This window comes from Dipodomys ordii, unplaced genomic scaffold (assembly GCF_000151885.1).
Source record: "Dipodomys ordii isolate 6190 unplaced genomic scaffold, Dord_2.0 Scaffold110, whole genome shotgun sequence".
NCBI lineage: Eukaryota > Metazoa > Chordata > Mammalia > Rodentia > Heteromyidae > Dipodomys > Dipodomys ordii.
The window spans coordinates 5,963,351-5,977,594 of record NW_012267326.1 but is presented as its reverse complement, the minus strand read 5'-3'; the positions used below and the strand labels follow the sequence as shown (position 1 = coordinate 5,977,594).

General features: G+C 40.2%; 1 protein-coding gene across 2 annotated transcripts in view; it reads right to left on the bottom strand.

Annotated features, from left to right (window-relative positions):
• Window positions 1-14,244, bottom strand: part of Fbxl2 (F-box and leucine-rich repeat protein 2) — a 73,185-nt gene that overhangs the window by 32,368 nt on the left and 26,573 nt on the right. For both annotated transcript variants that reach the window (XR_001175528.1, XM_013028475.1), the window contains exon 2: window positions 9,810-9,871. Coding sequence is in view for 1 of the 2 variants with exons in the window: in XM_013028475.1 (XP_012883929.1) it covers window positions 9,810-9,871 (62 nt within the window). In the remaining variant the exon portion in view is untranslated. The remainder of the gene's footprint in view (window positions 1-9,809; window positions 9,872-14,244) is intronic.

Here is a 14,244-nt window from a genome sequence, read left to right as displayed (position 1 = left end):
AGCTCAAGGCTAGTGCTCTACCACTTGAGCCACAGCGCCACTTCCGGCTTTTTTCTTTTTGCTTATGTGGTGCTGAGGAATGGAACCCAGGGCCTCAGGCATGCAAGACAAGTGCTCTACCACTGAGCCACCTTCCCAGCCCGTTCGTGAGACTCTTATCTCCAAAAAACCATTAAAAAACCAGAAGTGGTACTGTGGCTCAAGCAGTAGAGAGCTAGCCTTGAGCTGAAGAGCTGAGGGACAGTGCCCAGGCCTAAAGTCCAGGCCTCACAACTGACCAAAAAAAAAAGCCCCAAAACACAAAAACCCACTAGGGCTGGGAATGTAACTTAGTGGTAGAGTTCTTGTCTAGCATGCATGTAGCCCTGGGTTAGATTCTTCAGTACCACATCCACAGAAAAAGCCAGAAGTGGTGCTGTGGCTCAAATGAAAGAGTGCTAACTAACCTTGAACAAAAGAAGCTCAGGGACAGCATCCAGGTCCCAAGTTCAAGCCCCAAGACTAGCACAAAAAAAAACAAGCCAATCAGGAGGCTGAGATCTGAGGATCATGGTTCAAAGCCAGCCTGGCAGGAAAGTCCATGAGAATCTTATCTCCAATAAATCATCAGAAAACCAGAAGTGGTGCTGTGGCTCAAGTGGTAGAGAGCTCGCCTTGAGCTGAAGAGCTCAGGGACAGCGCCCAAGCCCAGAGTTCAAGCCCATGACCGCCCAAAAAAAAACCCAAAAACACTACAATAGAAATGGGCACCTGGGGCTGGGACGGTGGCTCAGTGGTAGAGCGCTTGCCTTGCATGCATGAGGCCCTGGGTTCCATTCCTCAGCACCACATAAACAGAAAAAAAAAAAAAAAAGCCAGAAGTGGTGCTATGGCTCAAGTGGTAATGTGCTAGCCTTGAGGTGAAGAGCTGATGGACAGCGCCCAGGCCCAGAGTTCAGGCCCCACGACCGGACCCCCCCAAAAAAAGAAAAAGAAAGAAAAAAAAAAGAAATGGGTACCAACATAGATATAAGAGACTATAAAAGTATTCTAACTGATTAAGCAAAAACAAGATTAGTTAACTGGAACCTCTCTGAATATCACCTTTATAATAAAATTAAATTAAAAAAACCAGGATCAGTAAATCAGATTTTCAGCCTCAATTAATCAATGATTTAATACTAATGTTCAACAGACACTAGTAGCTTAAATAAGAGCAAAAATCCTACCATACATATGCATACGTGCATTTAAAAATGCATATATGCATAAATTTATATACATGTATATTTACATACCTAGAAGAACTTGCTTATAAAAATAGGACTATATGGGGTAATGAGGGAGAGAAGAGGATAAGGAAAGAATGGTGGAGGGGAATAATACACAAACTGGAAAGAAATCTCATTGAAAGCTGTTAAATATAATATAGTGAAAATAGCCATACTGCCAAAATTAATATACAAATTCAACGCAATTCTTATGAAAATCCCAATGATGCTCATTACTGAAATACAGAAAACAGTCCAAAAATTCATATGGAACAACAAAAGACCTAGAATAGCCAAAACAATTCTAGGGAATAAAGACAACATGGGAGGGATCTTAATGCTGGACTTCAAACTCTACTATAGAGCTCTAATAACAAAGACAGCTTGGTACTAGCATAAAAACAGACCCGAAGACCAATGGAACAGAAGATCCAGAAATAAATCCACACACCTGCAGTCAGCTGATATTTGACAAAGGAGCCAAAAACATACAGTGTTGAAGATGCACAGCCTCTTCAACTACTGGTGCTGGGAAAACTGGGCGGCCACATGCAGAAAACTAAAAGTGGACCCCAGCCTGTCACCATTCACTAACATCAACTCAAAATGTATTAAAGACCTTAACATCAAACCTGAATCTCTGAAACTACTGCAGGACAGAGTAGGAGAGACACTTGAACTTAAAGGCACAGGCGGGATCTTCCTGAACAGAGTCCTAGGGTCACAACAAATTGGAGAGAGACTCGACAAATGGGATACCTTAAAGTAAAAAGTTTCTGCACAGCTAAATATATATTAACCAAACTAGAAAGACATCCAACTAACTGGGGAAAAAATATTTACTAGCAATGTATCAGATAAGGGGTTAATATCCAGTATATACAGGGAACTCAAGGAACTAATCCCTCCCAAGCCCAACAAACCAATTACTAAATGGGCAAGGGAACTAGAGAGAGACTTCTCAGAAGAGATAGAAATGGCAAAGAAACATATGAGGAAATGTTCACCATCCCTGGTAGTAAAGGAAATGCAAATAAAACAACCCTGAGATACCATCTTACCCCAGTCAGAATGGCCCACATCTTAAAGTCAGCCAATGACAAATGCTGGAGGGGATGCAGAGAAAGAGGAACCCTACTACACTGCTGATGGGCATGGACACTAACATAACCATTTTGGAAAGCAGACTGGAGAGTCCTCAGAAAGCTAAATATTGACCTCTCCTATGACCCAGTCCAGTCCTTTTTATCTGGGGAGCCTGGTTGGTGTTTCAGGCTACTTCCTTGAAGATTAACAAAAACCTAAGAAAATCTGATTGCATAGTTAGACTTAGGTACCAACCATAAACTAGTATATAACAGTCGACTGAAACAATGAGAAAGAAGTCTACAGAATTCTACAATTGAGTTCAACCACATTGCAATGGTACCATATTGTCTAATGCAAGGTAAAAGAAAAAGAAAAAAAGATTTTAACTAGAAGTAAAGACTACACAGATGTTTAAGCTCAAAACTGCAATGTGTGTCCTCCAAAGAGCATCTTGCCTGATGGGCTACCCTGGCATATATAAAGCAGAAGGCATCACAGACAGCAAGAGGTAGAGGTTCCAGTCCTTTAAGGTACATGGAGTACTGAAAGCAACCAGCAGGCAAGAACACTCACTCAATGACATCCACACAGGAACAGGCCCCTCAACTGCACTCTCCCCAGGCACCCATGGTTACATACAGCACTGGGCTGTATATCTTTGTCACTCCAGCAAAAACCACAATTATTTTCACTTTTCACTCACGGGACTGGCTTGCAAATTTGAGAAAATTTGGAAAATGTACTTTCATTTTATTATTTACAATGGCAAACTATTAAAACCATCAAAGAAAGCCAGGCGCCAGTGATTCATGCCAGTAATCCTAGCTACTCAGGAGGCTGAGATCTGAGGATTGCAGTTCAAAGCCAGCCCAGGCAAGAAAGTCCCTAAGACTGTTATCTCCAATTAACCACCAGGAAACTGGAAGAGGTACTATGGCTCAAGTGGTAGAATGCTTGCCTTGAGCTAAAAAGCTCAGGGGCAGTACCCAGGCCAAGAGTTCAAGTCCCACAACCACCAAAAACAAAAAACAAAAAAACCAAAGGATGTGGAGCTTTTTTGTTGTTTTTTGTTTTTGTTTTTTTAATCACCTAGAACTATTAGGCTCAGTGGAGGCAATCCAATATTCCCTCACCAAGCCAGCACACACTGTGAACACTTACTTGGGTCATGTAGCCATGTAAGTTTAAAAAGGAAACAGTGGGGATGTGATTTTCATAACTGTATCTCATGAGAAGTTTCTTTTACTATTCCTTATCACTAACAGGAGCATTGTCCCCTGTCAATACAGGTATGGCTAAGCCCCTATGGAGGTTATCTCCCAGAGGAAACATAGCATGATATTGTGTCTACACTTGATCTTTAATGGGAAAGCAACCTCAATAGAAAGTTAAGTAATTAAGGTTAAACACAATCATATTAAAATTTACAAGAAGAGCTTTAGGCTAATGAACTCAAGAAAGACATCTTTCCTCAGAAGGAGAATGATTCCTTCCAAGAGAACTTCTTATAATACAAAGTAATTATCATTTATCATACCCACCCCCCATACCAATCTGCTTATGCCCCAGTAGTTGTTGGTTTAATATAAGATGATAGAGTCCAATTTCCACTGAAATTGAATTGGTCCAGCTGGATAAAATGAAGCACTGGCTCCATGAACTTCCATAGTAATCAAATTCTTTACTGATAAGATTCTAGCACTAGCTTATATTCAGATCCATATTAAGACTGTTTATCAATTATTTCCAATAAAACAAATAGCATCCCCAAATAGTATTTATTAAATATACAGGTAGCCAAGCTGATATTAACCACAATAAGACTTAACACTTATTTAATGCATCTTTCTCTGTCAGGCACACTAAGGACTGGAAACAACCCCCAAAGAACTATTACAATTCCCATTTTACAGATGGGAAAGTTAAGGTCAATAAAGTAACTAAAAGCACATATAACAAATAAGACTGAGGGGCTGGGAAGGTGGCTCAGTGGTAGAGCGCTTGCCTTGCATGCATGAGGCCCTGGGTTTGATTTCTCAGCACCTAAGCAAAAAGAAAAAAGCCAGAAGCGGCACTGTGGCTCAAGTGGTAGAGCACTAGCCTTGAGCTGAAGAGCTGAGGGACAGCACCCAGGCCCAGAGTTCAGGCCCCATGACCGGACCCAAAACACAAATAAGACTGAGCTCACAATACAGAAAATTTGGCACCAGGGGCTGGGAAGGTGGCTCAGTGGTAGTGTGCTTGCCTTGCATGCCTGAGGCCCTGGGTTTGATTCCTCAGTACCACATAAGCAAAATGAAAAAAGCCAGAAATGGCATTGTGGCTCAAGTGGTAGAGCACTAGCCTTGAGCTGAAGAGCTGAGGGACAGCACCCAGGCCCAGAGTTCAGGCCCCATGACCGGACCCAAAAAAACCCAACAAACCAACAAAAACACAAATAAGACTGAGCTCACAATACAGAAAATTTGGCACCAGGGGCTGGGAAGGTGGCTCAGTGGTAGAGCGCTTGCCTTGTATGCCAGAGGCCCTGGGTTCGATTCCTTAGCACCACATAAGCAAAAAGAAAAAAGCCGGAAGTGGCACTATGGCTCAAGTGGTAGAGCGGTAGCCTTGAGCTGAAGAGCTGAGGGACAGTGCCCAGGCCCAGAGTTGAGGCCCCATGAATGGACCCAAAAAAAAAAAGAAAATTTGGCACCAAAAATAATATAGACAATAGTGATGTAGACAATTAGGCCATCTATGTTACTGATATAGATTACAACAAATATTCCTATCACTATGATCAGTATATAACTGACTTCCCAGGGAAAGTGAAAGTTTGTTTATAGAGCTGTGTGAGTTCAAAGGGCAGAAAGAACTTGGCACATTTAGTTTATGAGTAAAAACTGGGTAGAAAAGGTAAACTTACAGAACTTAGCAACAAACTAAAAATGAGTAAGATAAATATGTGAATAACATTAAGCATTCTTAATGTTAGCAATAATCAGATAATTCTAGTGAATTCAAAATCAATTGTGGAAGGCTGGATGTGGTGGCTAGCACATCCCAGTATTTGGAAGGTGGAGGAAGTAAATCATGAGATGAATCATAAGTTCAAAGCCAGTATGGGGTACCAAAGCAACACCCTGCCTCCAGAAAAAAAGTGATAGTTAAAGATGAAAAGCAGCACATTGTTCTAGGTTATGTTTGTTGATGGTCCCAAAGGGGAAGCTGAGGCTTCACCTGATGTGAATGTAAATGTTAAGAGGGCAAAAAGATGCAAAAAGAGAACGTGGCCTTGACTGAAAGCAAATGACTATTATAACATCAGAGAAATTAGCTACTGCTGAAGTGAGAGCAAAAGAGAACAGGAACACAGATCAGAATGAATAGTCATCATCACAAAGAAGGCTGTAATACAAAAAGTATGAAGACCAAAATTATGAGGGCATCATAATCAGGAGTGAAGATCTATGAGATGGGAGCATGTGGTGTTTCCTGTAGTGGAATTACGTATTGTGAAGATGGCTGTATGCTGCCTAGCCTGGTACAAAACCTTTCTTCAAAGTATGGTTAGAAAGGTAGATGTCTGGGTGATGGTGGCTCGCACCTGTAATCCCAGCTACTCAGGAGGCTAAGATCTGAAGATCATAATTCAAAGCCAACCCAGGCAGAAAAGTCTGTGAAAACCTTTTCTTCAGTTAAACACACACAGAGACACACAAAAAGCTGGAAGTGGAGCTGTGGCCTTGAGCAAAAATGCTAAGATACAGTTCCGAAGCCGAGTTCAATCCCCAGTACCATCACAAAGAAAAAAAAAAGGGAAGGAGGGAGGTAGCATGAAAGGAGAAAGTTATTCTTACTGCGAATGGAAAGTCTATGATGTAATGGCAGAAATGACTTCAAAGGCAGCAAATAAATAAAATTTGAACTGAAATACCATCGTTGGTGAGAGTTAATTTTGAGACTTACAAATCAGCAAACACTTGTCTTGGCAATACATTACATTTTAATTTGCCCTTACAGATTCCAAACTAAGAACAAAAGTGGAAATGCACACCTATGGAAAGATATGTTGTGAACAGTTGCTCTGAAATGGTGATTCTTTCAGAAAAAAGGTCTAGGTCTAAGCCTTCTGTCATGATTCCAAAATCATAACCAGGATTCTTCATGACAAAGATTACCATAGATCTTCAAGACAACAGAAACGTCTAAGGGTACAATTCCAAAACAGCACTACCATAGAAAGTGATATAATTCCTTGGCTTTGTTGTTGTTGTTTTCATATCAACTGATAGAAACTATTCCATGGATGAGTACAGAAGCTAACCCCACCACAAGGGGAAATATTCAGTTAGTTAGCAACCTTACGTTACACATGGAGGCAGTACCAATGAGAAGGTGGTTTACTCATTCCTAACAGTGAATGACTCATATGTTGGCTGCCTGAAGCTGGTTACAATTCCTCAGAGTCAGGATGAATATTCGCACAGCAACTTGAGGCCTGTGCTAGACACATGCATGTTCACACTGAGGCTAGAAGCACCTTGTAATTCTAGAGACACCACCCACAGAGTGGTCTGTTTGGAGGGTGACCCTTGTAGCTGCACTGCGAAAACTTGTCCACCCCTGGCTCATACACACTGCTTCCAATACCGACCTTTTAGGCTTATATGGCATACATACATACATTCCTTCCTTGTCACCACTTGGTTTAAAATGGTTTAAAATACCAAAGAGTATTCTCTCATTCAAATAACTATCTTATTGTAATAAAATGATTAGCCATTTTCACATAATCCTGTTTTTTCTTTTCTTTCCTTTTCTTTTTTCTTTCTTTCTTTCTTCCTTCCTCCATTCCTTACTCTATTTGTGTATGTGTGCACCAACATGAGGCCTTGAATTCGTCCTTTCTTCCTTCCTCCATTACTTACTCTATTTGTGTATGCGTGCACCAACAATGGGGCTTTAACTCGTCCTCACACCCTCACTGGGCTTTTCAGCTCAAGGATGATATTCTACCACTTAAGCCACAGCTCTATTTCTGGCCTTTTTGCTAGTTAACTGGCGACAGACTTTTCTGCCCAGGCTGGCTTTGAACTGTAATCCTCAGATCTCAGCCTCTTGAGTAGCTAGGATTACTGTGCTAGTTTTCTTTGTTATTAAGTGAAAAGAATGAGCTCATGACAACTGAAATACTCCAAAGCCCCAGAATGTGATCACTGCCCAACAAAGCCAAGTTGTCTCCCTGCTGGTAACCCAAGATGAAAAGATGAAAGGATGCTATGTGGCATTATAGGATAACTGTAGTGACCTAGGGAAGACAAAATTACTCTCAATATTTAACCAAAACTCATACTCATTCTTACAATGTGAAAATGAAATTTAGTCAGCACGGGTGGCATATACCTATAATCCTAGCTACCAAGAAGGAGGTATCAAGGATACCTGGAGGATCAAGGATCAAACTCAGCCCAGGTTAAAAAAAAAAAGTCTGAAAGACTTCATCTCCAATTAATTATCAAAAAAGATGGGCTAGAGGCATTATTCACTGATATAGCACCAGCTATGAGTTAGCAAACTAAGGCATAGCACAAGGCCCTGAGTTCAAGCCACAGTACTGGCATACATACAAAAAGAGTATGGCCAGGGTTGGGCGCCGGTGGCTCACACCTGTAATCCTAGCTATTCAGGAGACTGAGATCTGAGGATCTCGGTTCAAAGCCAGCCCGGGCAAGAAAGTCTACAAGATTCTTATCTCCAATTAACCACCAGAAAACGGGAAGTGGTACTGTGGCTCAAGTGGTAGAGCGCTAGCCTTGAGCTGAAGAGCTGAGGGACAGCACGCAGGCCTAGAGTTTAAGCCCCACAACCAATAAAAAAAAAGTATGGCCAGGGAATAGTTTCATCTGGCCTATGTTTTACTATATGTCCTGTTTTTTTTTCTAGAAATTTTCATTAGAATAGTGAAAAGATTCCATTGTCAATAGGTTTGAATGCCACAACTACCCACACTGGAGCATCACCATACACAATGCCTGTTCTCTATGAAATCATGTGGTAATGACATTGGTTTTGTTGACCTAGAGCTTCCCATTCTTTCTTTTTTTGTTTTTTTTGTTGTTGTTGTTGTTTTTTGGGGTCTGGTCGTGGGGCCTGAAATCTGGGCCTGGGCGCTGTCCCTCAGCTCTTCAGCTCAAGGCTAGTGCTCTACTACTTGAGCCACAGCACCACTTCCGGGTTTTTTTTTCTGCTTATGTGGTGCTGAGGAATCAAACCCAGGGCCTCATGCATGCAAGGCAAGCACTCTACCACTGAGCCACTTTCCCAGCCCAGGAGCTTCCCATTCTTATTTGATCACAGAACTTGTTTCTTTGTTTTGTGGGATACAGTTATAAGAGAAATCATTTTAAAGGAAATGCCAAAGATTGCCAATGATTACCATGTAATCCAAAGCTAAAATAAGATTCTTGGATGAGCACAGAATACTAAAACCTACAAAGCCTAAGAGTCAACAATTAGTTCATAGTGTTATTTGGTTAAATGAAAATGAAAATAACATTTACCATGTATCCAATGATGCTACAAATAAAAGACAAAGGGCACTTTTATAGTATGCATTATCACTTTACATATCTTTCTCAGAAAGTAGACAAAAATATATCAGTATTTGGGCTGATGGCATTTAAGCATTAAGATCACTTATTTAACTGCAGTTAACTTCTACATTTTAAAACCTATCTTTTAATTGTTGTTGTTCTTATCATTATTATTGTCAGTACTGGGGCTTGCTTGAACTTAGGGCCTGGACACTGTCCCTGAGCTTTTTTGTTAAAGGCTAGCACCTTGAACCACAATTCCACTTCCAGTTTCCTGGTGGTTAATTGGAGGTAAAGAGGGTCACGGACTTTCCTGCCCAGGCTGGCTTTGAACCACGATCCTTAGATCTCAGCCTCCTAAGTACCTAGGATTACAGGCATGTGTCACCAGCACCCAACATAACTATTATTAAGGTGCTGTACAGAGGGTTATGATTTCATATCAGATAATGTGTGTATTTCTTTGGAGCAATGTCATACCTTCCTTTGCTCTTTCCCACTTTTTACCTCCCATCCCCATTAAAATACATTTCTCAGAAAACATCTGAAGTCTGACTTTTGGAGCTCATAACTTGAGCAGTTAGCCTATCCTACCTTACATTACAATGATGTACTCATACCCAAACATAAGCACCTGCTGAAGATTACTACAATACTTACCACAGAACAAAAAGAATTCAAATCAATGCTATGAACATACTGAGTACATTCTGTATTAGAGAAAATTAACAACAAGCTCAACAGTATTCTATAAAAGTATTCTATAAAAACAAAAAGTTAGGATAAGTCTGGCTCTTTTTCCTGCTCTGGACCCACAGAGCAAGAAGACAGTCTTGAACTCTGAGGACTCAACCAAACCTGAACTCATTATCTAAAATTTCTCTCTACTTACCTTAATAGAAGTTCTTTGGGCAACTTTTTGTTAATAAGGCCTTCATCATTGTTTGAGAAAACCTGAAAAAGAAAAAAGGAGAAATTGGGAAACTGATCTTTATTTTTTTGTGCCAATACTGGGACTTAAATTCAGGACCTGGGCAGTGCCCCTTATTGTTTTATACTCAAAATTGGTGCTCTACCACTTGAGCCGTACCTTTACTTCTGGATTTTTTTGCTGATTAATTGGAAATAAAGAGTCTCATGGACTTTCCTGCCAGGCTAGCTTCAAATCTTGATCTTCATATCTCAATCTACCGAGTAGCTAGGATTACAGGGGTGAGCCACCAGCATGGGGCTGAAACTATTCAATCAATTAAAAAAACCAAGTTCCATGTTTTTTATACTAGATCAGAATAGTGATACTAGATACAGAATAATCAGTGGGGAATAAAAAGTATTTTATACTTTATGATCCTTTCATAAAAATGGCAATAAACAGCCACTCACAGTCTATATTGTAGTGGAGGCTCTGGCCAAGGAAATTAGACAAGGAATAAAGAACAATCAGAATGGGTAGGAAAGATAAGCATGATTGTATACAGAAAATCCTAGAAATACATGAAAGTCAATTTAGCAACCTTGCTGAAATACTTGATACAATATACAATATGTTTATTTAAAAATAAATTGTGTCCTGGCCTGTAAGCAGTGGCTCAGGCCTGTTGTAATCCTAGCTACTCAGTAGTCTAAGAGCTAAAGATTGAGGCTTGAAGTCAGATGGAACAGACAAACTCATAAACTACAGACCAATTTCCATGATGAACACTGATACAATGCTCCTCAATAAAACATTAGCCAACAGAATTCAGACACAAATTTTTGTTAAAAAACCATACATCATAACCAAGTAGGCTTCAACCCACAGATGCAAGGCTGGTTTAACATATGCAAAACAATCAATGTAATTCACCACATCAAAGAGCAAAGGACAAGAACCACATGATCATCTCAATAGATGCAGTAAAAAACCTTTGACAAAATACAACATCCATTTATGTTCAAAGCTCTGGAGAAACTAGGAATAGAAGGAACATTCCTTAAAACAATAAAAGTGATATATGACAGACCAACAGCCAACACCATACTCAATGGAGAAAAACTAAAACCACTTCCCCTAAAATCAGGAACAAGGAAAGAATGCCCACTCTTCTCCACTATCTTCAACATAGTTCTGGAATTCATAGCAAAAGCAATCAGGCAAGAAAAGGACATAAAAGGGATCTACATAGAGAAAGAAGAAATCAAACTATCCCTGTTTGCAGTTGACATGATCTTATACCTAACCGACCCTAAAAACTCCATCCCCAACCTCCTAGGGCTAAACAACCACTTTGGTAAAGTAGTAGGACTTAAAATCAACCCAGAAAAATCAGTAGCTTTTCTGTATGCCAACAATGAACAGGTAAAATGGAAATTATTAGAAAACAACCCTATTTGCAACAACCTCAAAAAAAAAAAAAAACCCTAACCAAAGATGTAAAAGATCTCTATAGCCAAAACTACAAAAATCTAAAGAAAGAAAGCAAAGAGAACACCAAGATATGGAAAGACCTACCATGTTCATAGACAAGTAGAATCAATATTGTAAAAATGTCCATACTGCCAAAAATGATATACAAATTCAATGCAATCCCCATCAAAATCCCAATGTTATTTACTAAGAGAAAACAATAAAGAAAATTCATATGGAACAACAAAAGACCTAGAATAACCAAAGCAATTCTAGGAAAAAAAAAAAAGCAATGCAGGCAGTATCACAATACCAGATTTCAAACTCTACTACAGAACCATAATAACAAAACAGCTTGGTATTGGCACAAAAATAAACCCAAAGATCAATGGAACAAATTAGAAGACCCAGAAATAAAGTCACTTACGTACAGTCATCTGTAAAAAACATGCAGTAGAAAAAAAAACAAAGTCTCTTCAACATCTGGTGCTGGGAAAACAGGGTAGCCATCTGCAGAAAACTGAAAGTGGATCCCTACTTGTCACCATGCGCCACCATCATAGTGGATCAAAGACCTCAACGTCAGACCCAAAACTCTGAAACTACTGCAAGAGAGAGGAGAGACAGTAGAACTTATAGGCACAGGCAGAACCTTACTTTTTTTTTTTTTTATTGTCAAGGTGATGTTCAGAGGGGTTACGGTTACATAAGGTAATAAGTACATTTCTTGTCAAACTTGTGCCCTTCCTCATTTTTCTCCTACTTTCCCTCTCCACCCCACCCACCCCCCACCCCACATTTACAGATCATTTCCAACATAATGTCTTGTGTATATCGCTGTTGCATTGGTTCCCCCTTGTCCTCTGTCTCACCATTCGGTTGTTCCCTTTCCCTACCCTATTCAAATAAACATATATATAATACAAGGGTAGCAAAATCAAATACAGTGACAACAAAAGATATACCATAGGGGGAAGAATATGCAAAGGAGACAACTTTATGTATAGAGTCCCAGGGGTGGGCACAACAGATAGAAGAGAGACTTGACAAGTAGAACTACATTAAAATAAAATAAAAAGTTTCTGCACAGCTAAGGACACAGTTACTGAACTAGAAAGACAGCCAACCAAGTGGGAAAAGATCTTTACCAGAAATATATCAGACAAATGCCTAATATCCAATATATACAAGGAGCTCAAGAAACTAACCGCTCCCAAACTTAATACACCAATTACTAAATGGGTAAGGGAGCTAAGGAGAAACTTCTCCGAAGAGATAAGAATGGCAAAGAAACATAGGAGGAAATGCTCTTCATCCCTGGTCCTGAAGGAAATGCAACTCAAAACAACCCTAAGGGCTGGGAAGGTGGCTCAGTGGTGGAGCGCTTGCTTTGCATGCATGAGGCCCTGGGTTAGATTCCTCAGCATCACATAAGCAGGAAAAAAAAGCCAGAAGTGGCACTGTGGCTCAAGTGGTAGAGTGCTAGCCTTGAGCTGAAGAGCTGAGGGACAGCGTCCAGGCCCAGAGTTCAGGCCTCATGACCAAAAAAAACCAACAACAACAACAACACACACACACACAAAACAATCCTGAGATACCATCTTTACCCTAGGTAGATTGGCCAACACTGTGAACTGTAACAAAAACAAATGCTGGTAGGGATGTGAAGATAAAGGAACCCCACTTCACTGCTGGTAGGAATGTAAACTAGTACAACCACTCTGAAAGCAGTCTGGAGGTTCCTCAAAAAACTAAACATAGACCTTCCATATGACCCAGCCATATCACACCTAGGCATCTACCCTGAGCACCATGAGACCTGGATATGATAAGGACATCCATGATCATTGCCACACTTTTCAGAATAGCCAAGATATGGAAACAGATGCCCCACTATAGATGAGTGGATCCAAACAATGTGGTACCTACATAGAATGGAATTTTTCACAGCCATTAGAAAGAATAATGTTATTTGCAGGGAAATGGATGGAACTTAAATCATGTTGAGGTAAGCCAAGACCAAAGAGATAAATGGTACATGTTCTCCCTGATATGCGGAAGTCAGATCTAAAACAACACTGGGACATGAGAAATTACACAGAACTCCATATACTCACATACGGTGAGACAAAAAGAGGATAGTCTTAGGAGAGAATCACAAAGGTGCAATACCCAAATGCCTCTTCAGATGTATATAATACATATACTGAAACAAACTCCGAAGATCTGGAAACAAAGGGCTTTTTTTATTAATTTGTTTTTCATTTGCTTATGACTATTCTTTATCTTACATAAGGTATATTCACATGCACATCTTGAGGAGGGTAGAGGAGGGTACAAAATCAGAGGAAAAATGGTAATAGTACAGCAGTGGAGCACACTAGCTGCACAGGCCATGGAGAAAAGTGAACTATGCAATCTGTGGGTCGAGAGGGGAGGGAAGGAATAGGTAAGAATGAGGGAACGAATGATACTATGCAATAGAAAATGTACTTATTACCTGACATATGTAAAGGTAACCCCACTGTGTATTATCTTTAAAACAATATAGTAATTTAGGGGGAAAAAAGACTAACAGAGCACTACCCTATGATCCAGGAATACTGTGGGAATCTCTGGTAATCAAACTATGAGGTCTGATAGGGAGAGAATTGGAATGCCATTCTCTAACAAGACTCTCAGAATGCTGGCGGTTGCCCTGGAAAGATCAAACAGTCCTGTCTTAACAGAGATTCACATTCCTACCAGACAGGTGAGTTGGTCAGGCTTCAAGCTGTCAGGCAGCTTGGGGTAGACAAAAGCTCATGCAAATTCTAAGTGGTTAACTGCAAACCTCTACTCTCTAAGGAAGTCACTTATCACTTGCACATAAGATTGTATCACCTGTTGGTGCTGGTGAATCAAAGATATTGATTAAGATTGTATCACCTGTTGGGTGCTT